A 24,528-nucleotide genomic window follows, 5' to 3' on the forward strand; every position below is an offset into this window, starting at 1 on the left:
GACCAAATTTTACTAAAAATTAAGTGCACTCGCTTTTTCTGGATTTTACGTTTGCATCATTAAATTCAATTTACCAACTTATTTGAAAATATGCATGTAATAAATTGTTGGATTTTTGGAGCTCTAATCCATAAATGACACCTGATTATGATTCTTCGTGTTATGGCATGACATATATTTTTGTGATAAAAAACATTAATTGAAAGAAATTTCCGGCAAGTAAATAAAGAGCATCGTTGTCATCACCTTATCATGTTAATGAATAATTAGTATATAGTTTGGCTATATATAGTGCATACTTGTATGGAATTTTGAAAATAAAATAAAATTACAAGGCACATCATTGTCTTATCGAATAAAATAAAAAGGTATTATTCTATTTTCTTGAGAAAGAACAGTAAAAAAAAAGTTACTTTTTTCTTACTAGTAAGTTAACAAACATCATGTGTTCTTCAACCGCTCTAAGTGATAGCAGAATTACATTTGTTATTGTTAGATATTTTCAGTCTTAAGTTTCTTACAATGGTCATAGTCTTTCTTCTTACAATAAAATGTTGTCCACTTGTCATTTCCACTTGTAGTTTTCGGTAAGTTAATGCTTTTATCTTGTTTGTCCATATCAATCTGTCGCTGTCCAGAGAATCAATTGACAGGAAAAAAGACCAGAGAGAGTAGAGAGAGAGTAAGCAGCCTAAGCAGAGCTGGTTGGGAGAGAGTTGGTGGTGCTCTTTTTCATTAAATCCCTTGTTCTTCTCTGTTTTCTTCATCATATTTCAAACGGGTGTTTCTTGTCTGATGTTCACATGCCCTTTTCCACCTTTTCTTCAGCAGCTTTAGTCCCATTGAATCACCATTGATTTGCTGCTTTTAATCCTTGTAAACAGGGCTATTTCATTTCACCTTTTCAGTCAACAATTTAGAACAATTTTCAAATCATCTTGATTATATGAAATGGATCTTGAATGCTAATCTTTGAAGTTTCCAATTTTTTTATTGCTTTTAGATGCACAGGGGCCTTTTCTTTTTTCCTTTTAATCTTGATTTTGTATCTTTATCATTTTCTTGAAGATGAAGGTCCCAGATTTTCTTGATTTAGATGCACTCAGCCCTTTTCTTTCTTCCCTTGATTTAGATGAAGGTCCCTTAAATCTTTTTTTTTTTTTTAGTGTTTATATGGATGTAAAAGGTCCATTTTCTTGGCTGAAAGTTCCATGAAAAATTTATATAGAAGGATGCATTCCTATTGGATATATTTTCTCAGACACATGGCTTCCTTTTCTTTTTAAACTTTTAAAATTTTGGATTCATATCTCTCTCTTTTTAAAATTCCGGAAATTGCCTTCAATCTTATTTTAATTTTTTTTTTCCTCTTTCTAAACTATGTATGATTCAAGCTCTACTTTTTCAAGGCAAGATTGTAGAAATATTTTCCCGGAAAAAAGTTTTATATCTAAGGCTACAATCATCCCAATGAATGTCCCTTTTTTTGGGTGCACATACCTTCTTGTTTTAGTTTTAATTGAATCAAATCTCTGTTCTTGCCAAAAAAAAAAAAAAAACCTTTTTGTTTGAGTCCTGTTGATGATGTTTATGTTGTTGATTTTGGTTCTTGTGGATATTGGGAAGACAGAAACAGGCAGTACTAATGGCATTGAAACTCCAGAAGAAAGAACTCATCTTCCTGATCCTACAATTTCTGCATGAGAAGAAATATACAGAAACCGTTCACAAGTAATTCTTTTCCAACTTTTCTTTTCATATTTGGAATCATATTTTCCCCCCTAATTTCTGCTTTATGATCATTTCTTTCGTCTCTGGATAGGCTCGAAAGAGAGTCTGCAGTTTTCTTCAACATGCCATATTTTGAGGAGATGATGCACATGGGTCAATTTGATGAGGCACAACATTACCTTTTGGCTTTCACCAATTTGAAAGCCAATAACTACTCGAGAAAAATTTTCTTTGAAATACGGAAGCAGAAGTACCTTGAGGCATTGGATAAGTATGCTTATGATTTTTCATGAGTTTACCATTTTTGTTAGCTTCCTTGTGTGGCATAATCATTATTTTTCTAACTCTGGAATTGATTAGGCACGATGACATGAAGGCTTTAGAAATCCTCAAGAAGGATTTGAAAGTTTTTGCATCAGATAATGAATCGTTGTTCAAAGAGATGACACAGCTTCTGGCATTAAATGATTTCAGGTATGGTTTGTTAATCGAAGATTTGGAAATGACACACTTGGATTGTACATTGGTATTTAATGAAGTCCTGAGGACCTTGTAGGGAAATGGCACCACTATCAACTTACAAGGATGCAGAAACTGCCCGGAAATTGTTGACAGTGGAGCTCAAGAAGCTTCTCAGGGCAAATCCTCTAATCCGAGAGAAACTCTCTTTCCCTGACCTTGAACCTTCAAGGTTACAGGAACTCCTGAAGAAAAGGTAATGCGTTTTCATTTAATTATTGGCTTTAACAAAGTGGACAGCATATATCCAAAATGGGAATTCTTCTAGGATTGCACCTTGACTAAAAGGATGATGCCAATTCACTTTTTGATTCATATAAATTCAAAATCGGTTTACTTTTGCTCTCAATAAGCATAACAAGAAACTATGTCATATGAAATGCAAATTGGCAGTATCCATTCTGCAAATTCCCTCTACATTGCTGATATAGAAGTGTTTTTGTGTGAAAATGCAGGCAACCTGATAGCACTAATCTGCAATCCCAAGCACCTGTGATTGACAAGCCGATGCAATCTGCAAAAGAACTCGAAGATGTCATTTTTATGGGGGCAAACATGGTTGTGGCCATGCTGATTTAGTTAGTTTTATTCTATTCTGCTCTACCTATACTAATACATATATGTTAACTCTTTTTGTGTTCAGCCTCTTGAAGTCGAGCAAATGCCAGTTCAAACTGCCATAAAGGGAGCACAGCCTCTTGATTGTGCAATGATGGCATCTGAAACTCCCTTCTCCAAGGTGATGTCCGGTCAACAAAATTTAACTCATCCAGCAGGTACTGGAGCAGCTATGAATCCAAGTTCTTCAAACCCAGGTAGCAAACTGTTTCACCAATTCTTCCGTAGAATACTGAGTTAAGGCTATATATCTAAATTGATTTTGTACATGAATATGGCATTCTGTTAACTCTCAATGTCATCCTGCACTGTATAGCTGCAAGTTCCAGTTGTCCTGGGAATTCCAATTACTTGTTGAGGACAAGGCCTGACAAGGTAATTGGCCTGTACTGAATCTGACTTCAATTGCTCATGATCTTATTTCTAGCATATCTTTCAGCAACAAAATTTGCTAGTCATTTTATATGAAGTTTTTACTTCTTGATAGTGGTATTTTTGTACATTCTATAGGCATTTTCTGATCCCGGTCTGAGTGGCTCGAAGTCATCACTCAATGTAACCAATGACCTGCCCAAGATCGTTGGGCAGATGTTGGATCTGGGATCACGACCGACCAGCATCGACTTCCACCCTTCTAAACACACCCTTCTTATAGGTTGGCCTTTCAGAAGCTTACACCTTGAGATAAGTATTGTTCTGTTCAGATGGATATGGTTACTAGATTCATAGCATGGCTTTTTCAGTTGGAACGAGTGCAGGGGAAATAGAGATGTGGGATGTTTGTTCCCAAGAAAAGATTTTTTCAACAATTTTTAAAATTTGGAACAAGGGAGGAGGCTCCCAAAAAAAGGCCCTTTCAAGAATTTTTAGCTTTCGGAACCAGGGCCAATGTTCAAAAAGCGTATGTCCATTTCTGTTAATTTATAATTTAAACTGAATAACAGTTTCATATCATAAGAATGACCTGAAATCTAAACCGATCTTGTTGAAATTCAGGAAGGTGAAGTTAGACCTGAACATCCATCAGTTAATCGTGTACTTTGGAGTCCAGATGGCAGTTTATTTGGTGAGCTTGAGAATACAGAAACACTGTTGGTTTCAGATTAACTCATGACCTGAATCTCGATTGTTTATTAATTCAATTGTTTTATACTTCAATAAACAGGAGTTGCATATTCTGAAGACATTGTGCAATTATTTTGTTATTGCAGTAGAAATAGCATTTGGGAGTATATGGAGGTAAGTTCTGGTCTTCCTTTCTCTTGCTTTGTATTCAAGTGTATTATTTCATTTCTAATACTGAACTTCAATTTCTAGCTTGAGGCTCATGATGGTAGTGTAAATGATCTTGCCTTTGCATGCCCCAATGACCAACACTTTATTATTACCTGTGGAGAGGATGCCACAATTAAGGTCAGTTGATTGTGTTAGACAATTGTAGTGTTAGTCATAGAGAAAGTCATGAGTCGTTTCATAACTATGTTTCTGTAATTCTAGGTGTGGCATTTGGTTACTGGGGCCATACTATACATTTTCCAGGGTCATAAATCTCCTATTTGTTGTGTGATCTCCAGTGCTAACAATGATCTTCAAGTAAGGATTCCATGTTCTTATTTTCTTCTGATCTATTCTATGGCTTCTGCTAGACTGCTTCCTATATCTGATGTTGTGTGTGTGTGTCTTTTTTTTCAATTTGTTTAAATACCTTGACACATTTTTCCCTCAGCATATCTGGTCAACATCGGTGGATGGTAAAATAAAAGAATGGACCTATGACAAGGACCTTTCTATTGCTGAATATGATGCTCCAGGTTGCTGCTGCACAACAATGTCTTTTGGTGCTGATGGTGAAAGGTTGGTTTACTGGAACTATTATCCTGTTAGGCTTTAGACCAAGTCAGCTTGACATGCATTATTGTCTCATTATCTAGGAGTTTAAGCTTTTGGATCAAGTGGTGGCTCATTAATGTTGTTTTTATTGAATGCTTTGTAGGCTGATTTCATGCGGAACCACTAAAGATGGAGTGTCTCACCTTGTTGAATGGCATGAAATGGGAAGCATCATGAAGAGAACCATCCAAGGCATGAATAAATGTTCGTTTGGTGTTATGCAATTTGACACGGCAAAAAACGGCTTATTGGTGGCTGGCGACGACTTCTCATTAAAATTTTGGGATTTGAATGCTGTCGATCTTGTAACACCTATTGATGCCAGTGAAATGCTACCTGTAAGTTTTGTTTGGGTGGTATCCTTTGTGGATGAATTATATATAGCTGCCTTTGGTAATAATATATGGCCATTGTCTGAGTTGCACATTTCATTTTATTTTTAAGGCAAGTCGATTGATCCGCTTCAACAAGGAGGGAACATTATTGGCTGTAACTGCAAATGATAATAAGATCAAAATCTTGGTGTCTGTGAATGGTTTTCAGTTGCTCCAAACAAATGAAAGAGTTCCCTGTGTACCTGCTACTGTTCCAAAGGTCAGTTCAATTAGGAAACCTTCTCTTACTGTTATGCAGGGGAACAGTTCCTACCTAGTACTTCTTCTGTTTCATATGGCATGAAATTGGACCCCTTCGGTTGTGCAAGTGCATTGAGTTTTAACCTTGCAGATGTAAATTCATTTATGTTCTTTTCTGTATTCTGATTCTTCTATATCTATATACCGCCAAACATTTGCTTATTTGCAGTCATATCTCTACTCTCTCTCTCTCTCTCTCTCTCTCTGTTTTTCCTATTTAAAATGGATCCCTTTTGAGAGTTGAGACTACTTTTGAATTGACACATGAAGAGTGTTTGCTAGGGTGAAGACAAAGGAGCCTTAGGAGCTAAAGAACAAAGATCACCTGAAAAAGGCCATGATGGACCAATAGTTGGGAGGTTCACTGAACTGAATGAACCTGATCAGTTTCGGTGGTTGAGGCTCCCTCCTCATTCCATCATAACAAGCAAGGTATGGTTTCAATGATGGGTATTGTTTATTCATGAAAATTTTCTTGGTATTTTCAACTCTGGTAAACTGAGCATCATAAGTTTGGTTGTCTCTGGGCTTGAACACAACTATAGAAAATGTTGTTTTAAAAGTCCAGTGAATTCAATTAAGCATCTCCATACCATATCAAAGTAGAAAATAATGTTCTTCCCAACTTTCTGAGCACACCCCATGTGCCTACTGCAGATCTTGAGGTTGACCTACTATCATTCAGGCACCAGCATTTTGGCATTAGCAGCAGATGCCATCCATCTGGGTTGGAAATGGCCAAGCAAGGTAAAAGATTCACATCTTTGATCAGAAGAGAGTTTCAGTCTTGAAGTTTGAATTAAGGTAATTGTGATGATATACTCTTCATGTAGGCAACGACCAGTGTTCATCCTCGATTCCTTCGAAATAAATTTGGCGAGATGATGACAAATGATGTAACTGATTCGATGCTTGATGAGGCTCCAGGCTGTTTTGCTGTGACTGCAAGTGATGGATACTTAGTGTCCTCTTCTGGTGGCGAAATCTCCTTGTTCAACATAAGGAGTTTTGAGGTAATTACTTTTCATGCAATGCTAATGAATGGGTGTGGTCTACAATGAAAAGTTCTTTTGATTTTTTCCTGTCATTTTTTTTTTGTCAAAGATGACAAAATTAGTGACAAATTTTTGTAAGTTCTTTTATTTTCTTACAAAGGGTTTTAACTGCTAATAGAATAGAAGGATTTTACCATATTTTGTAAGTTTGGACTGACAATTTTCAAATTCAATTGGGCAAATTGCAGAAGATGGTAACTTTCATGAATCCACCACCTGCTGCAACATCTATTGCAGTCCATCCTTGGGATAACAATGTAATAGCAGTTGGCCTGGATGATTCCACAATCCAGATATATAATGTCCGAACAAGCGAGGTACATGCATACATCCGTATATATGATTTTGTGAATGGATATCTGCAGCAAAATTACTAACAATAAAATCCAGGGAGTTGATCATATTCTTCTTTGTTGTAGATGATAAAAAAGCTTAGACGCCATTCGAAAAGAATCACAGGCCTTGCCTTCTCCTATGTATTGGATGTACTTGTTTCTTCGGGAGCCGATGCTCAGGCTAGTAGTTTTATCTTTTATTAGGAACTACTACTTCATTCTCTCTGTCAAATACTTATATGAACTTCTGACTCATGACTCGGATGTTAATATTCTATATCATGTTTCACAATAATCAGCTAGTTGTGTGGAACTCGTTATCGGGTGGATGGGAAAGGCAGAGAAGCAGATACTTGTGGATTCCAAATGAGGAGATGAGACAGGCAAACTTGATGGACACCCGAGTCCAGTTTTCCCAGGAGCAAACCAGCTTCCTTGTCGTGTGCCAACCAAAGCTCGCTATATATGAGGCGATGACACTATATTGTGTTAGAGAGGTATCTTCATCTCACCTTTCTCATTGTTATGGAAGTTGTTATTAGATTGGCTCCAATATATCATTATCATTTGTTAATAGAGAAGCTGCTAGCTGTAGTTTTCCTAGTGTAAAGTATTTTCAGTTTTGTGCTTTCAGTGGAATGTTGATGGAGCTTCGTCCCCAATCTCTGATGCGACATTCTCATGCGATGGCCGGTTAGTATATGCCAGCTTTCTGGATGGGGCTGTTTGCATATTCATGGCTCAAGATCTTCAAATTCGGTGTCGGATTAGTCCTAGTGCTTATCTCCCTCCTGGTGACAGGTACTCAACAAATTCCATTGCCAAACTTTGACTTGGAATGTTAAGCTAATTTCATTTAGCCTGTTTATGATTCAGCGTCAAATGATCATTTCTTCATTGCTTCTCTTCTTGATTCAGGTCTAGAATATACCCGCTTGCGGTTGCTGCACATCCACAGAAGCCGAACCAGTTTGCGCTAGGTCTGAGTGTTGGTGGGGTCATGGTCTTTGAGCCATTGGAGCCTGAAGAGCAATGGGGCTTGCCTAGACACCATTGATGTAATCAGAAATAAAAAATTGTTTTCTATTCTTAATAATAGAAACATGTTGTAAAAATTATTTCTCTTTTTAAAAACAGAAAATATGTTGTTTTTAAGGAACATTTTTCAATTGTTTTCCCTTATTTTCTGTAAGCTATTTTAAAAAATATTATAGAAATACCAAGAATGATTAATGTATAAAAATTATTTTTAAAATATATTTAAAAACATATAAAACAAGTTAAAAATATTTGAAGTTCTCAAACTAGATATTTATTGTACAAAACAATGGAAAATAGTTTTCAGAAACTGTTTTTTAAAATAGTTATCAAATAGAGTTATAATATTAATTATAACTCTTGTCAAAAACTCTTAATGGCCTGATAATATTAAAATAGTTTTCAAAAACTCTTGTCAAAAACTATTTTCAAAATTGTTTTCGAAAACAACAATTACCAAAGTTCAAAATAAACCAGGGACCATTTTAAACAATAGTTTGGGGGAGATGATTAAAATGCATATCTTAATGGCCCAAATGCCTAGTTTGAAACAACGCTCTAATTTCGGGGCAATGCTTCTTCCTAGGTCTCCTTTGTGAATTATCAGGCCCAAATGTGGTAAGGTAGTGGTGGGCTTAAAAGAACATCTTCGGTTGACTAGTGTTGGGCTAGGGCCCAAGTAGGGTTTTTAAAATAATAAAATCATTAATTCTATTTAAAAGTTTAAAATTTTTAATCTCTACTCTATCATATGAAAAATAAAATTGCTCAAATATTTACTACAAATATTTTTCCAAAATTAAAATTAATATTTTCTAGGCCCAAAATTCAATTCGAAAAAAAAAACATAAATAATAAAATTTCTCTAAGATTTAGCACTAATATTTTACCAAAGTTGAAATTAAAAATGCCAATGTAGATGGTTATGGTATTATCTAAGTGGACCGACTCAAGAATATTATTTTTCCTCAAATTATACTTTTTTTGGTTATCGTGACATCAGGGTACCAGTCTGCCCAAAAGACAGCTAAATCACAGCCATTAGATAAGAGTACAAACTAAAATATCATCTCCATCCACATAATCACAAACAGATGCTTTTCTACGGCCTTGATTGTGACTGTCATTTTCTTTCATGTCACCACCCGTCATCACCATATTGCCTTGAAATTAATTTTCTCTTAAAAAAACCCTATATAAACACTAATTTTTTTTCTCCATAAATTTTTGGTAGGGTCTGATGGAATTAACGTTTTCCTCTTCAGCACCTTCTCTGATTTAGGGTTTTTGTCTCTGCATTTTGTTTCTCTCAGTGCTGAGTTGAAAATGGGTACTCTTCCCTTAAACGCCGTCGTTTTGAAGGATGGGTTTGCTTCCTCTCTCTTGGAAGCTGTGGTTGCAGAAACTGCAAAATCTCTTGCTTGCATCCTCTTCATGGTATAACCCTCTCTTTCTCATTATATAGCATTTGTTTTTTCTTGTAAAGTTGGCACCTTTTTTATGTGTGCTTGCAAATTTAGGGTTTGATTATACTCTAATTGCAGTGTCTTGTGTTAACCTACTCTTAAGTAGGATTCCCTTTTCTGCTAATTTTTTAGCTTTTTTTCTTGACTTCCTTTTTTTCCCCTTTTGTTTCAATGATGTTTACATAATTGTCTGTCCCTCTGGAGGTATATTTTTTCCCTCTATTTTTGTTCTTAATTATTCTATTTGGTGGTTTGTTTGTTTGTTTGGATTGGTATTTGTTGAGCTAATTGAATTTATTATGTTTATACCATGTAGAATTGGATTTGGGTTTAGGGTTTAATGAACAATTAATTTGGTTACAGAGTTGTTGAATCAAAGGCAGGGCTTTGTGTGACTTTTTGTAAACAAATTCCAAGTTGTTTCTCTGGTTGTTTGTATGCTTTTGGATCACTTGAAATTACACATTATTCATAAGTAATATCCATCTGAAAATCTTCTTTCAATTAGGTTGAAAGCATACATATATATATAAACTGGTTCAGAGTCTGAATTCCAGGCTTTGGTTTTATATTAAAATGATGATGAACCTTTATGATTGGATGGTGGAATTGATTACCTTCTCTAGCCTTGGCTTTAGTCACGCATGGATTTTCTGAACCCAAATCTTCCCCAAAAAGGTGTTCCATATATGCTAAGTCAAGCCATTTGGGCATGAGTTTGAGAATGAATGTATAGGGATTTCTGACTATTGCTCTTTGTGGTGTTTCCTTTGTATAACTTTCTTGATTACCTATATGAATTTTGTATGCCTTACTGTCAGTATCGTGTCAACATGTTATTTTGGGCTGTTTCAGATGGGATCTTTGTTGAATGGCATGTCACTGTTATCCATGGGTCCTGCCACATTTGAATGGTCAGTGCCATGATTTTTTTTACCTTGTTTTATTTTGTATATATTCTTCCTTTAAAGGGGATTGAAATTAGAATCTTAAAACTATTTTCCAGGTTTCCGATACCTAAGCACCATGGGCTGAAACAATCTGATCCTGAGAATAAAGATGCCAGCGACACTGAGGATGATGAAGAAGATGACGATGATGCAGATGATCAGGATGGTGATGATGACCAAGACGATTTGTCTGGGGAAGAGGGAAATAACAAGGGTGATGGGGATCCTGAGGATGTGCCTCAAGCCAATGGTGATGGTGCAAGCGAAGATGATGAAGATGATGATGATGACGACGACGATGATGAGGATGATGATGATGACAGTGATGATGGTGATGAGGAGGGGGAAGAAGAGGAAGAGGAGGAAGAGGAGATTCCTCAGCCACCTACCAAGAGGAGGAAATGAGGGTAAAAAGTTTCTCCCATTTTTTGTTTTTAGTTTTTCGGTTTCCTTTTTTGGGTAGTTTGTTGAGGTTGCTTGTCTACATAGAATTCTCGATACTTTTGTATGAACCCTTGGTCTATAATGTTAATGTTGTAGGTCTTTGTCAATACATCTCATGTTTCTTGTGACAGTGGTGCTATATTACTTGTTCTAAGCATGAATTGCAAGATTATATTACTAGGCTCATCTAAGTGGTCTAACCATCTTTCTTCAATATTTAGCCAGTAATTTTCCAAACAATGGTAGCTCTTGAGATGGAGCTTTTGATTATTCTGATGGGCAATACTGCATTAAGGGGAATGTTGTCTTTTTTGCAGTACTAGACCCACTCAGACATGAGGGGGGAGAGTGAGATTTCTGATTCTTGAATCATGTTCCTAGCCATTAATTGTGCCCTTGGATGGTTATTCACAGAAATTGAAGGCTCAAATGGTCTATCGGATGAGGGAAAAGTCTTGTTCTACTTCCACATCATAATGCTGGGCATGTAAAAATTTCTCAATCATTGAACTTCCCAACAGGGGAAAGCAGAGTGAAATTGAAATATGATGGTTTTGAGAGGGTGGAGAATGTAGATCCAATGGCTTTGGCCAAAACTGGTGGTGAATGTCTCGTCAAAAGTAGCTTGCCTTTGTCTATGGTTGGAATAATTCATTCCCATTCAGGCTTCTTTCTTCCCAAATTACATGTCCTTAATGAAAGTTGTCAGTTTTAAGTCTTAAGTGCTCCATCAATGACATCCCATATTGTGATATGGGTTATGGTCACATCCGCACTATCAATTCCCTTTTAGCAATGACATATCCATTTTGTCCTGCATTTGTGATAGGCATGTAATCCCCTTTTCATTCTATGATATAAGATGCTTCCACATGTCTTACTACTTTTATATTTCTTTTTAATAAAATACTTGTAAAATTTGATAGTTATAAACGGTTCTTGTTTTTCAAAAATAAAATTTTGTTTGAGAACTAGGTTTTGAAAAAAAAATGTTTTCTCGATTTATTGTCCTTTTTTTTTTATCAATTGTTCTTTTGACTGGTAGGATTGTGAGGCTAGATAGACACTCAAATAAACTCACACCTCCTTGGGGATCATCTTTGATATGATCTATTAATATACAAGTGCCATGATGTAAATATTCAAAGTATGACATCTTGATGTATCCCATGCAATTATAAGATTAGAGGGACATATACTTTAATAAGGTTACAGAGACTTGTACTTTATGCAGAGCTACATGGATGAATATTCTTTATAGGGCCAAATAGAAAGAGGCGTGATTTAAAACATGTCTATGTAGTGAATTAGAAAAATCAATCATATATAATCGTTGTGGAATTTAACAATCATTTCTTCATATAGGCATTATGTTATCATTTTGTTTGATGGGATTGTAGTGCCACACAAATAGGTTTTTATCTCCACACCATTACAATTACTTCTTCCCATCTAAATGTTATTTACCTTCTACCTTAGGTCTACATGACATTAAAAGTCATCTACATAATTAAAAGTAGTTTGCTATATGCATGATTGCTATTTGCATTTTAATGTCGTTTATAACAATTCATTTCATTTCATATGGATATTGTTGGTTTGACTACAACTTTAAAACATATCTATACAATTAAAAGGAATCCTCTCTCTCTCTCTCTTTATATATATATATCTTAAATTTCAAGAACTCTCTCTTTAATCATATGGGATCTCATTGTATGATCTTTCTGAAAACTCCGGATTGTATTTTATTCTTTAATCATTCCTCTGATAGACTTGCTTTTGAATTGTGCATGTAATTCTCCCAATACACAACAATTTTAAAGAAAGCGACAATTTTAGAGAAAATCGAATCATTCTTACTTGGTTCATGTTCTATTATATATTGATATATTTTTTAACACTTCCTATTTCTTCTAGTGAAAATGAAAAAAAGAATATTTATCACTATATTTTGTTTTGATCATAGAATCTAATGTGATTTCCATATTAAATACAATCCCTACAACTTTTCTAGCATGCACAAGTTATTAAGGCTATTGGCTCCCCACTAATTGTGTTGGGTTGAACAAAGATAATGGGCCACAAAGACTTCCAACTATCCTTAGAAGTTAGTTGTGAATGGAGCTTGGTGGTAGATGGTGAAACCATGCTAATGCAAGTCCATGCAAGCTTGTAAAAAGCACTCGCACTTGATCATTGTGGATGTTGAGGGTCATGACTTGCTAGTAGTGCATGGGATAATCGAATAGATCAATGGTTTCATTCTACATGGTGAACTTTGACACCAAGATTGGACGGGTGCTCTTGTTGCATAAAATGAAGGTTAAGAACAAGGTAAACAATATCAATGTTTTTTGAATCGAATTGGACATTGAATCGAAAAGTTGTCGATTCATGATTTACTGGTCGAATCGATAGTCAAATCGTGGTCGAACCGGTGATGTCATAAATATATAATTTATATTTGATTAAATTTTTTAAAAAAGTATAATATTTAATATATATATATATATATATATATAATAAGAAATTAATTATATTTGTAATATTATTTATTCATTTTTATATAAATTTATTAATATTTAAAATTTATTAAACAAAATATATACAATATTAGATATGAAAATATACTGAAAAATGGAAAAAAGTCGTATTTAAATATGAGAACATATTGAAAATGAAAAAAAAATTGTATTATGTAATTATATATATATATATATATATATATTATTTTTTTAAATGACCTATGTAGTTGTTTTCTGTTAGGTTTTTACACAAGCAAAGGCGTAGCATAGTGGAAAGATTATCCTATCGTAATCTTGAGGTCTTCAGTTTAAGCTCTCTTATTGGAAAATCAAATTTGATTTTTTCTTTAAAGCCCTTCACATTGATCTCACATTGGAAATGAGAGGAAATATGAAAAGCTTTATAAAACCTTTATCCATAAGCACAAACGAAATGGTTGTTGGGCCATGGGGCTTAGTGTATGACATAATGGCCCATTTTACAAGAATAGGAGTGGGCATGGAATATTGGGCTATGGGAGAAATTTGGTCCATTTTGCCTATAAAAAAAAAAAAAAAAGGTAAAAGGTTGTGGTCTTTGACTCAAGCTCCCCTAGTTCACCTTCAAGCATTTTGAGATCAGTCCAATGGGCAGACAAGTCAAAAAAGGGAACTAGACAAAAAAAGGTCACTGGTCCGATCCGACTGATTGGTCCGGTTCGGTTTTTAAAACACTAGACAACATGTCATCCAACATCCTTGTTGTTGAGCTAAACAAGGCCTACAATTGACCATAATGCACCATGTGGTTCAAATTCAAAGCCACTAGTTGGTCATTGGGGGCATATATAAGTTCTTAGAAGGTTTGTGATGCATGCCTGAAGTCGCCCTATTGCATCTTCCATTTCTCATGTGGCATAGGTCACCTTGAGGGTTTTCCATCTAGTGGCATGAGGGGTGGTTGGGCATGGTTGCCATACAATAATTACTTTTTTATTGTATAAGCATAGAGGTTAAATGTCAATGGTAATTAAGATAATTCTGATTACTCAAGTGGCACTTGCCTTTATGCCAAGGTCACCATTGGTTGTTCAGGGTTGCCTTAGGTGGCAATCAAAAGACAATTGAGAATATCTCTTGCTAGTGAGGTTAATCAATGCTTGTATGTTCCAACTATTTGCAATTTTTAAGGTTGGATCTACTTTGATTAATATAGTTAGATGACCTTGTAGCTATGAGCTACTCCCAATTAGTCCCTTTAGATCCCGTCTAAACCAAAAGTTTTGCTTAGACCCCTATGTCATGTCAAATAATTCTCATGGGCTCTTCTTTTGATTTTAATATAGAGGAGTTAAATAAGTGAAATTAGTTTATTAACTTTAAATATATTTTTTTCTCATTTTTTCTATTTTCTTTCTATTTCATTTTCCCTTAAATTTTCTGAAAAGCAAACATAGCCTTAGTCAATGCTTGAAGTGTTGGGCTAAGTTTGTCCAACCCATGAGCCCATGTATTATACTATTTAATATTTGGGTATTCTTTAAGGCCAAATGTATATAACATTAGGGTTTTAGTATGTTGGGAGAAAGGTGATTGAGAAAAGGAAAGAGAATTATGGTTGATTTTTTTGGCACTGTTTTAAGGCTCATGGATAAAGTTGCAGGTTCTTTCATCAACCTTTTTAGGGAAGTCTCTATGGTAAGATTTTTTCCTAATCTCTTTCAATTCATTGTCTTCTAGGGTGATAGATTCTCATATATATAAGTTTTCAAGGTGAAGAAACTAATGATGACTTAATTATTTGTATCCTCATTTTATTGAAGTGAAATAAATTCTCTATGGTTTTTTACTTCCATTGGAGGGTTTTTCCATGTTATATTTGGTGTTCCTTTTTTTTGGTTGGATGTTCTTAGATTATTATTGTTCATTCTTGTTAGGTTGTTATTATTATTGAGTAGTGGTTATTTTGTGAAGGAATCCTTTAACCTATGTAGGTGATCTAAATTTCCCCTTTAACTTCCCAACAAGTGGTATCAAAGTCAGGTTGTGGAATTCTTAAAAGGGATAGAAATAGAAAGGAACTCAGCCTCTATGGTATAGCTTAACAATTCAAAATAGGCTATGTAGAAGTCCATGATGGAAGATTGTATCACCATTAAAGATTTGTCAAAGACTCTTAAAGGTGAAGAAGCCAGACCCAAAGATATTTCTAACTTGGAATGGAATAAGATGAACAAAAAGACAATTGCCTATATTAGGCAATTGATTGATACATCCTCACATCGTCATATGGTAAATGACAAATGTCTATAATCTCTGGAAGAAATTGGAGTCAATATTTAAATAAAAAAATACTGGGAAGAAATTTTTTTTGTTAAAGAAGTTAGTGAACACAAAGTTAAAGGAAGGAACACTAATGACAAATCACTTAAGTGCTTTTCAAAGTATTGTAAATTAGTTGGCTACTATGGAAATGGTTATGAATGATGAGATGCAAGCTTCCTTGTTGTTTTGTTTACTACCAGATAATTGAGAAACTTTTGTTGTGATTATTAGTAACTCGGTTCCAAATAGTGCATTGTCTATGGAGCTTGTAAAGGGAAATTGGTTTAATGAATAGACAAAAGGAAGACTTATGACACAGAAAATGCACAAACCATCATCATAAAAAGTAAAGGAAAAAATAAGAATAGAGGATAGAAAGGTCATGACAAGTTTGAGGGAAGGTCGTGATCTAGATATAAAATCAAATATTTTCATTGTGGAAAAGATGGTCATATGAAAAGAAATTGTCGAATAATTGGAAAAATGAACAAAATGTGCAAAATCAAGAAAAAGAAGATGACAAGAATATTACAACCTCTATATCTAACATTGAAGAAGTTTTAATACTCTCAGATGAGTGTTTGTATGTAGATGAGCAAGTAGTTGAGTGGATTGTAGACGTTGCAACTTTCTACCATGCTACTCCTTATTTGGAGTTGTTTTCTAACTACAAAGTTGGAGACTTTGGTATAGTCAAGATAGGAAACTCTAGTGACTTCAAGATTATAGGGATGGGTAATGTTTGCTTTGAAATCAATATAGGGTGTTAGTTGACATTGAAATATGTAAGGAATGTTCTAGATTTACATCTTAATTTGATGTCAGGTTTGCCTTGGATAAGCAAGGTTATGAAAGCCACTTTGGCAAATGGAAGCTCACTAAAGACTCATTGGTTGTTGCGAAAGGAGAAACATGTTACACTTTGTACAAAACCTAAGGAAAAGTTTGTAATGATAAGCTATATGCTATAAAAGGTATTTCCTCATAGTGGGACATATGAGTGAGAAAGGATTGCAAGTTTTGGCAATGAAATTCTTAATTTCCTTGGCAAAAAATGAATAATTGTTTAGCTAGAAAACAACATAGGGTTTTCTTTAGTAGCAAATCTAAGAAGTTTGAGAAGTTGGAGTTGGTACACTTTGATGTTTGTGACCCCATGGATGTGGAAACTCTTGGAATAAACAAATACTTTATCACCCGTATTGATGATGCTACCAGGACGATGTAGATTTATTTGCTCAAATCAAAGGATTGACTCTTTCAATATTTTTTACAGTTTCATGCCATGGTTGAGAGAAAGACTGGAAAGAAATTAAAGTGTCTCAAGTCTGATAATGGAGGTGAGTACACCTCAAGGGATTTTGAAACTTACTACCTAAGAATGATATAAGGCATGAGAAAATAATCCCTAGCACTCTACGACATAATGACATGGATGAAATGATGAATCACACAATCATTGAGAGGGTTAGGTATATGTTGAAGACTATAAAGTTGTCTAAGGTGTTTTGGGGTGAAACTGCTTAGATTGCTTGCTATTTGATAAATAGATCTCCATCAAGTCCATTGAATTTTGAGGTTCCTGAGGCGTGTACAGGAAAAGATGTTTCCTATTCCCATTTGAGAGTCTTTCGGTGTAAAACTTTTGTGCATGTTCCCAAATAATAGATATTCAAATTTGATGATAAGACAATTCCACATGTCTTTGTTGGGTGTGTTGATGAAGAGTTTGGATTCAAATTATGGGATCCAACTAAGAAGAAATTGATGAAAAGTAGAGATGTGGTCTTTAAAAGTATCAAACCTTGGGAGATTTCAGCAGAGCTAATAGTCCAAAGGAACAAGTGATGACTTCATTGAGTTGGTACCTATTCCTCTATCATTAGAGCAACCCAGAAATGAAGAGGAGGAAATTGATGAGTTAGTAAGAGATGATGGTGCAAGTGACATACCTGCATAGGTGCTAGTTGAAAATAAGAAGTAGGGGGAGCAGTCACCTCATTAGAAGGATTTGGCACCCCAAGCTAGGAGGTCTACTAGAGAGCATTGTCCCTCTACCAAATATCCCTCTTCTAAGTACATGTTATTAATTGATGAAGGAGAGCCACAAAGTTTTTAGGAAGCCAAGTCTCATGAGGATAGTAGCAATTGGTTGAAAGCTATGTAAGATGAAATGGATTCCTTACACAAAAATGAAACCTATGAGTTAGTAAACTTCCTAAAAGAAGAAAATTATTGAAAAACAAATGGGTGTTCAAGTGGTTGAGGGATACAGTTGAAGAAAATACAACCAAATTGAAGAAGATTCACACAAATAAGAATGCCTCAAACATGTTGACAAAGGTTGTTGCCAAGCATAAGCTTCAGTTGTGCATTGACACAACAGGTTTAAACTCATGTGATGAGGTTATATATTAACATTCTTTCCTCATGTATTGGAGAGGGAGATTGTTGGGTTAAGTTTGTCCAACTCATGAGCTTATTTATTAGGCCATTTTATATTTGGGTAGCCATTTTATATTTGGGTATTCTCTAAGCCCAAATATATATATATATATATATATATATATATATATATCATTAGGGATTTTTTTGGGGCATTGTTCTAGGGCTCAAGGGTGAAGTTATAGGTTTTTTCATCAACTTTTTTAGGAAAGTCCTTGTTGTATGATTTTTTCTTAATCTTTCTCAATTCATTGTTTTTTGGAGTTATGAATTCCCACATCACATTGATATATATTTATAAGTTTTCAAGATGAAGAAACCAGTGAGGACTTAATTATTTGTATCCTTATTTTATTGAAGTGGAAGAAATTTTCTCTATGGTTTTTTTTTACCTCCATTTGGAGGATTTTTCCACGTTATATCTAGTGTCATTTTTTTTTTTTGTTGGATGTTTTTGGATTATTATTATTGTTCATTCTTGTTAGCTTGTTATTATTGTTGAGTAGTTGTTATTTTGTAGAGGAATCCTTCAACCTCATCATTCGATAGAAGTAAAATAATTAGAAACTATAACATCCTATTTAAGGAAAAGATTGTGAATGATTCATTTCGAAAGTACATACACATCATTATAATATCCTTTCCTCATTATTATCTCAATTTTTATGAAAATTAGATGGGCACAATTAGAAACCAGTGAAACAAACAAAGCAAAATGGTCGTTTATTTGGCTAGTAATGGAGGTTTTAGATAACTATGGAAGAAATATTTAATTGTATTTATATTTTTCGAAAGGAAAAATTATTAAGTTAAGAAAAAACATTCCTTCTAATTTCTAATCAATTTTGTTTCCATAGTATAAGTAAATAATTAATTAGAAAAATATTTCTTTTTTCTTGGAAAGACAAGATTGTGAAAGATTCATTCAAAAGTAGAGATGGTTATAAGATTCTTTGCTTATTGCTTGCTGATTACTACTCAAAAACCACACATTTTAGATACTAATTCTTATGAGTTTCATACCTTTTGAGTAGTAATTATGTCTAAAATGCCCAAGTAATACATTGCTACCCTTGCAAGAGATACTAATGGATTTTTGTGAAGTTTTGGAAATATTTTAAGTTGATTTTTGAAGCATTGAGTGATAAAAAAGAAATGGAATGAAGGTGGGTACACAATGTGGATGATGAGGAAATGATGAGGAAGAGGCAATGCACTTGGACCAAGCTTTGGACCTAAATTGAAGGTGGTGGAAGTGGATTCAAAAGAAAGAAATGGAAGAAATGCCAAAAAGAAGTTGAAAAACCATGTTTTTCAATTTCGCATGAACATGCGAAAAATTCGCATAGACGTGTGAAATGGACCAAGGGGGATTTTGGCTGTAGCTCAAATGGGAAAAGTGAAAACTGATTTTGCATGACCCTCATGCGAAAATTTCGCATTGTCATGCGAAATGCTCCAGGAAGATGAAAATGGTGCTAATGAACTTTCCACTTCGCACAATCTTGCGAAATTGTTAGAGCTCGTGCAAAATTGTATTTTTAATAGATTTCTTGGTGAAGAAGCCTCTGGAAGACCTCTTAGATGATGCCAAGTGTCCACTTGACCTTGGCCTATAAATAGAAACTTGATTAACTCATTTAGGGACTTTTGATACATTTCTAATTATAGAACTTTATAGATTTCCTTTCTCTATAGAATTTTCTACTTTTCTTCATTTTCTCACTAGCCAAACATGCCTTATGAGACCAAATCTCCAAGCGTGAGTGACTAAATCTCATTTTTCTCGGAGGAGGAAGGATTTAGAGGCAAGATGTGAATTAGAGAAATGAACTTGAATTGCAAAGGTAATTTGATCTAATTGATTGATTAATTGAAATTTGGGGATTTTTCTCTTCAAATTGTCTTGGATGATTACTACAATGCAAGTTAGATAGATTCATCAAATTCTTAATGTTAGATTTGATGAGATTGAATAGTTGCATTGTGTGAATCATTGGAAGATAATTTAAGATGAATTGAATATATGATTTGAATTGATCTCTTGGATTAAGTGACCTAATTTGAAGATAAATTAAATCTAGACCTAAAGCTAATTCAAAAATCAGTTTAGATGAAAATTTAGGTTTTCAATCTAACTTGATGAAAATTAGATCTTAACATCTATTCACCATAGAAATTGTTTTCTAGAAAATCCTAACTTCGAGAATTTCATTTTCTATTAATTTTATTTTATTTTACATTTCATTTTCCTTTCAATTTGGAATCATTGTCATTTTGAATTTTTATCATGAATTGTCAAATCGTTTTCACTTGATCTCAACCATTTCTTTTCCTTTCATTCAAGCCTTGATTACCAAGAATAATCCATCCTTGTAGACGATACCTAAAAACCACTATACTATAGTAGTTTGTACTAAAACCACTTTTTGATCGGGTACAAATTGTATAGAATAATGAATTAAGTTATAAATTTTGTTTTGATCCAATAAACGACAAAAATCAGAGCGATCACTTGCAAATCTTAATTTTTAGGAAATAGCTAAATTATCATTAATGGGGATCTGAATAGAAAAAAGGAAAAGAAAATAAAAGAATTGATTTAAAATATTTATATTCATGTTTAAAATGGAGGAAATTGATAATATATATATATATATATATATATATATATATATATATATATATATATATATATATATATATATATATATATATATATATGGATTTCAAAGGATTTGATAGAGGATTTTGAGGGTTTTAATTTCTCAAAAAATAAATAAGGTCATGTTTGGTTGACTAGATATAACATGTGATAGGATCAAAGAGAAAATATTATATTTTAACCTCTATTTGGTTGGTGATGCGATAGGATAAGTTATTTATCTTTTATCTTATTTTATATTTAACCAAAATATAAGATATAATAAGTGGTGAGATATATAATTCATCATTTTTTTTATAGCCCTTCTACATGTGCTTGAATTAAGATATAAGATATGCATATTTCAAGTGTCATAATTTTTTTTTTTATCATTTTTTATATTATTTATTATGAAAAATAAAAATTTTATTATAAAATTAAATTTGTGGTTAAAATAGAACTAAAAATACATTTACTAAATATATATGTAAAATAATATTAATATATGTATTTTTCTAACTTTTCGATATTACATGTCTATATGAGGAGTGTTTTCAATGCTACAAGGAATGCAATACTATTACTATTCTAATGGGCAACATTTCATCTATGCCCATATAAGGAATGTTTGACGGTGCTATAAAACATTAACTAATGTTAAGTATGTTCCTAAATTGAGGTGGAATTTAATTTCTTTGGGGTTCTAGACACTTTGGTTTCGATTTTTCTTGCAAAGGATGGTATTATGAATATTAATAAAGGTGCTTTGATAGCTATTAAGGGAAAAAAGGTGAAAAGTTTATACACCTTTGTTGGGAAGATAGTTTTAGGTGGAGTTATGATGGTGTAGTGATGTCATGAAGAGTCTTATGTTAGTGCTAAAAAAATGGTTGAAGATGTTGTATTGGTTAAAAAGCACAAAGCTAAGATGATTATGACTCCATTTTCAGTTAAGGGTATTTATTGGCACATGGATAAGACTAATTGCAAAAAGAATAAAGTTATCGAAAAGACAAAGATGATTTCTTGAGTTAAGTTTGATAAGAGTTTGAGCTTGAGACATGTTTATTCTTATTGATTATGCAGTGGTGGTATCCCACCCTCTAAGGGGTACAAAGGTGGCTATTGGGGAGGGATATCCTACACATGGATTAAGAGAATTTTAGTCAAGATGGCGATTGTTAATAATTTTGACTCAAATTATTATTATTATTATCATTTAAAGTCAATAGTTAAAGAGTTTAGGTTTATGAAAATTACCTTTTTAAGTTTTACAAGGATCATGAAACTTACTATTGAGGGTTGGTCCATAAGACCATATAAATATGTGGCTTTACATAGGATTTTATGACAGAATAAAAAAGTGAATGATCAGAAGAATAAAGAGAAATAGACAAATGGTGTATAAGATTTTGGGTGAATCGAGGTTGAAGAAGTTTGAATGTGTATTGATGAAGTTTATTAGTAAATTTGATTTACTAATTTGATCTCCCTTTCTAGATGATATAGACAATTGCGCCAAATCACATAAATTATTTATCTTTTTTATTTCAATTTATTTTTCCTATTGTATTTGGATATTGTGATTTTCCTCACATATTTGACTAATTCATAGTAAATTCATTTTTATCTATATTACACAAAATTTAGATATTTTAATTTATTTTAAAGAAAAAAGTAATAAAAAATTTAAAATAAATTTTATTTTATTTTGTATCAGAAATTGGGTTTAACTATTATAACAAACTTAAATGTTGAAAAAATCAAGGATAAAAAGTGATTGATAATGTCGTAATTTTAACCTCACCACATATGTTGTATCGTGAGCTTTTCAAATCGGACCAAAAGAATTTGGATCAACAAACTCTAATAGTTTGAGCATTGCAAACATATACCTACTTTTCAATAGCCAATTATATATTAGCACAGGAAATAATAATTGTTTTCTATGATTTAAAATTTTAAAAACATAAAAACAAACATTGCACAAGAAGATAAATGTGTTAACAATTAATATATTTTGTAAAAAAAAAACTTCTGCATAGGTTTTGGACAAAATATGTTTTGAAAATTAAAAAAACATATAACGAAAAATAGGCTAAGTAACACATATTTCAAAAGTATTAGTTAAAGCTTTATGGATGAAATTTTACCTTCTCCAATTAGAGCAAGGAAGAAAATTAGATAGACAAATTTCATAGTAGAAACCATTGAAACAAAGTCACTGGACATATCCTCTTTCCTCTCCTGACACAAGAAAAATGACTGTTTATTTGGCTAGTTCTAAGGATGGAGTTTTAAGATAAATATGGGAAAAAATATATATCTATTCATGGAAATTCCTTTTAAAGGAAAAAAATTACAAAGTTTTAGTGATAATGGACAATTCTTAAAATCTCCAATCAATTTTGTTTTCATTAGGGCTGCAACTTGGATGGGTTAAAGGGTTAACCCACGTCAAATCCACCATTAATATCCAACCCACACCAAATCTAACCCAAGGTTGGTTTGAGAATTTCCAACCCAAGTCAAGCCTATAGATAATTTGGGTTTCCATAGGTTACCATAGGTTTGTATTAGTTATCAAACAAAATAATTATTTTAGAACTTATAAAATATAAGTCATACATAGAAAGGCCATATGCTAACTACCTAAGGGTGTTGGGAATATCTTGCCCATTATGGATAGAATCTTCAACCTGTGTGCAATAAGAACATATTGGAAACTTGTAATATTTTCAATATATCAAAAAATTTTCTAAAAACTAAGAGATTACCTTTCCAAACATGTCCCTTAAAAACTTTCATATACCTCTCAAAAAGGTACATCCATCTAAATAAAATAGGGTTACATAGTTGCACCTTCCTTATCAAATGCATGGTTAGATGAATCATGATATCAAAAAATAAAGGTGGAAAGTACTTTTCAAGTAGGGATAATGTGATCACTAACCCATTGTGTATTTCATTCAGTTTTGGTACATCAACACCACTTTTGTACATAATTGATTGAAGAAGATACACAATCTTCAAATAGTATATCTCATATGCTTTAGCAAAACGAACCTTCAAATTAGATAATAGTTGCATACATGCTAGCAAATTTGAGCAAAACTCTCAGTCTCACTTTCTCACCTTCCCTTTCATCTTATCAATCAAACACATTCACTTTCTCACTTGTATATGAGTACCTCACTACCCACTACTAACCACATCCTCGTTCTACCTCTATATATTCTCTAATTTTTTACTTTCTTTTTCTTGTTTTAACCAAGGTAAACCATGCTAATCATAGTTTGAACCCAATTGTTTCTAAGATATAGATGCTTATATTGAACAAATAATGGTTTAAAAAATGATTTAAAATAATTAAGATACCAAAAAAAAACTTATTATCTCAAAATTTTAAATTTTTTAAAGCATTTTTTTTTTAACAATTTAAACCCAATATGTTTATTTATGAGTCTTTTGGATTAACATTGAATTACAATATGCTTTTCCTTTTCAAAATTGTTGTTTGCAAATAGATATCTAATATGTTGAAAGGAGATAAGAAATTTTGAGCAAACTCTTGTTAAACATGAATTAGATTTCTAGTCCCTTTTTTCTGGACACCCTTTCCATGTTTGTTAGGAAAGCTTAGTAAATGTTTGAAACATGAAATATCTCTTTCAAATTGGAGTGATGGTCAAAGACATTGGTAATTTGGTAGTACTATTTGTGTGAGTGATCCTGACTTAGAGTTTACAAGGCCAAAGACATGGGTGGACTTTTTGTGTGAGTGATATTGAACTAGAGTTTACTGACCCTGATTTCCAACTAGGAATCGCAAGTAATGTGTTAAATAAATAGATATTTAGGAGCATTTTTGTGTAAAAGTCTAGGATGTATATTGATAGCAACACTAACATAAAGATTATCTATAT

The 24,528-nt window shown here is 33.2% G+C and overlaps 2 protein-coding genes across 2 annotated transcripts; both read left to right on the forward strand.

Moving 5' to 3' along the window:
- The first annotated feature begins 1,549 nt into the window (after positions 1–1,549).
- Positions 1,550–7,843, forward strand: LOC117912745 (topless-related protein 1-like). The gene is made up of 24 exons (XM_034827435.1): positions 1,550–1,731; positions 1,823–2,002; positions 2,092–2,205; positions 2,288–2,446; positions 2,706–2,808; positions 2,894–3,065; positions 3,185–3,243; positions 3,379–3,523; positions 3,612–3,769; positions 3,865–3,934; positions 4,034–4,107; positions 4,186–4,281; positions 4,366–4,461; positions 4,595–4,722; positions 4,862–5,096; positions 5,203–5,352; positions 5,676–5,825; positions 6,051–6,140; positions 6,227–6,406; positions 6,637–6,765; positions 6,868–6,963; positions 7,083–7,280; positions 7,418–7,584; positions 7,702–7,843. The coding sequence occupies exons 1-24, from the start codon at positions 1,646–1,648 to the stop codon at positions 7,838–7,840; spliced, it is 3,174 nt and encodes a 1,057-aa protein (XP_034683326.1). The 5' UTR covers positions 1,550–1,645; the 3' UTR covers positions 7,841–7,843.
- A 1,200-nt stretch (positions 7,844–9,043) lies between these two features.
- On the forward strand, positions 9,044–10,867 carry LOC117912130 (prostatic spermine-binding protein-like). Its single transcript, XM_034826610.1, has 3 exons — positions 9,044–9,258; positions 10,143–10,201; positions 10,294–10,867. The coding sequence occupies exons 1-3, from the start codon at positions 9,148–9,150 to the stop codon at positions 10,640–10,642; spliced, it is 519 nt and encodes a 172-aa protein (XP_034682501.1). The 5' UTR covers positions 9,044–9,147; the 3' UTR covers positions 10,643–10,867.
- The last annotated feature ends 13,661 nt before the right edge of the window (positions 10,868–24,528 follow it).

Source organism: Vitis riparia, chromosome 4 (assembly GCF_004353265.1).
Source record: "Vitis riparia cultivar Riparia Gloire de Montpellier isolate 1030 chromosome 4, EGFV_Vit.rip_1.0, whole genome shotgun sequence".
In the NCBI taxonomy this organism is placed as follows: Eukaryota; Viridiplantae; Streptophyta; class Magnoliopsida; order Vitales; family Vitaceae; genus Vitis; species Vitis riparia.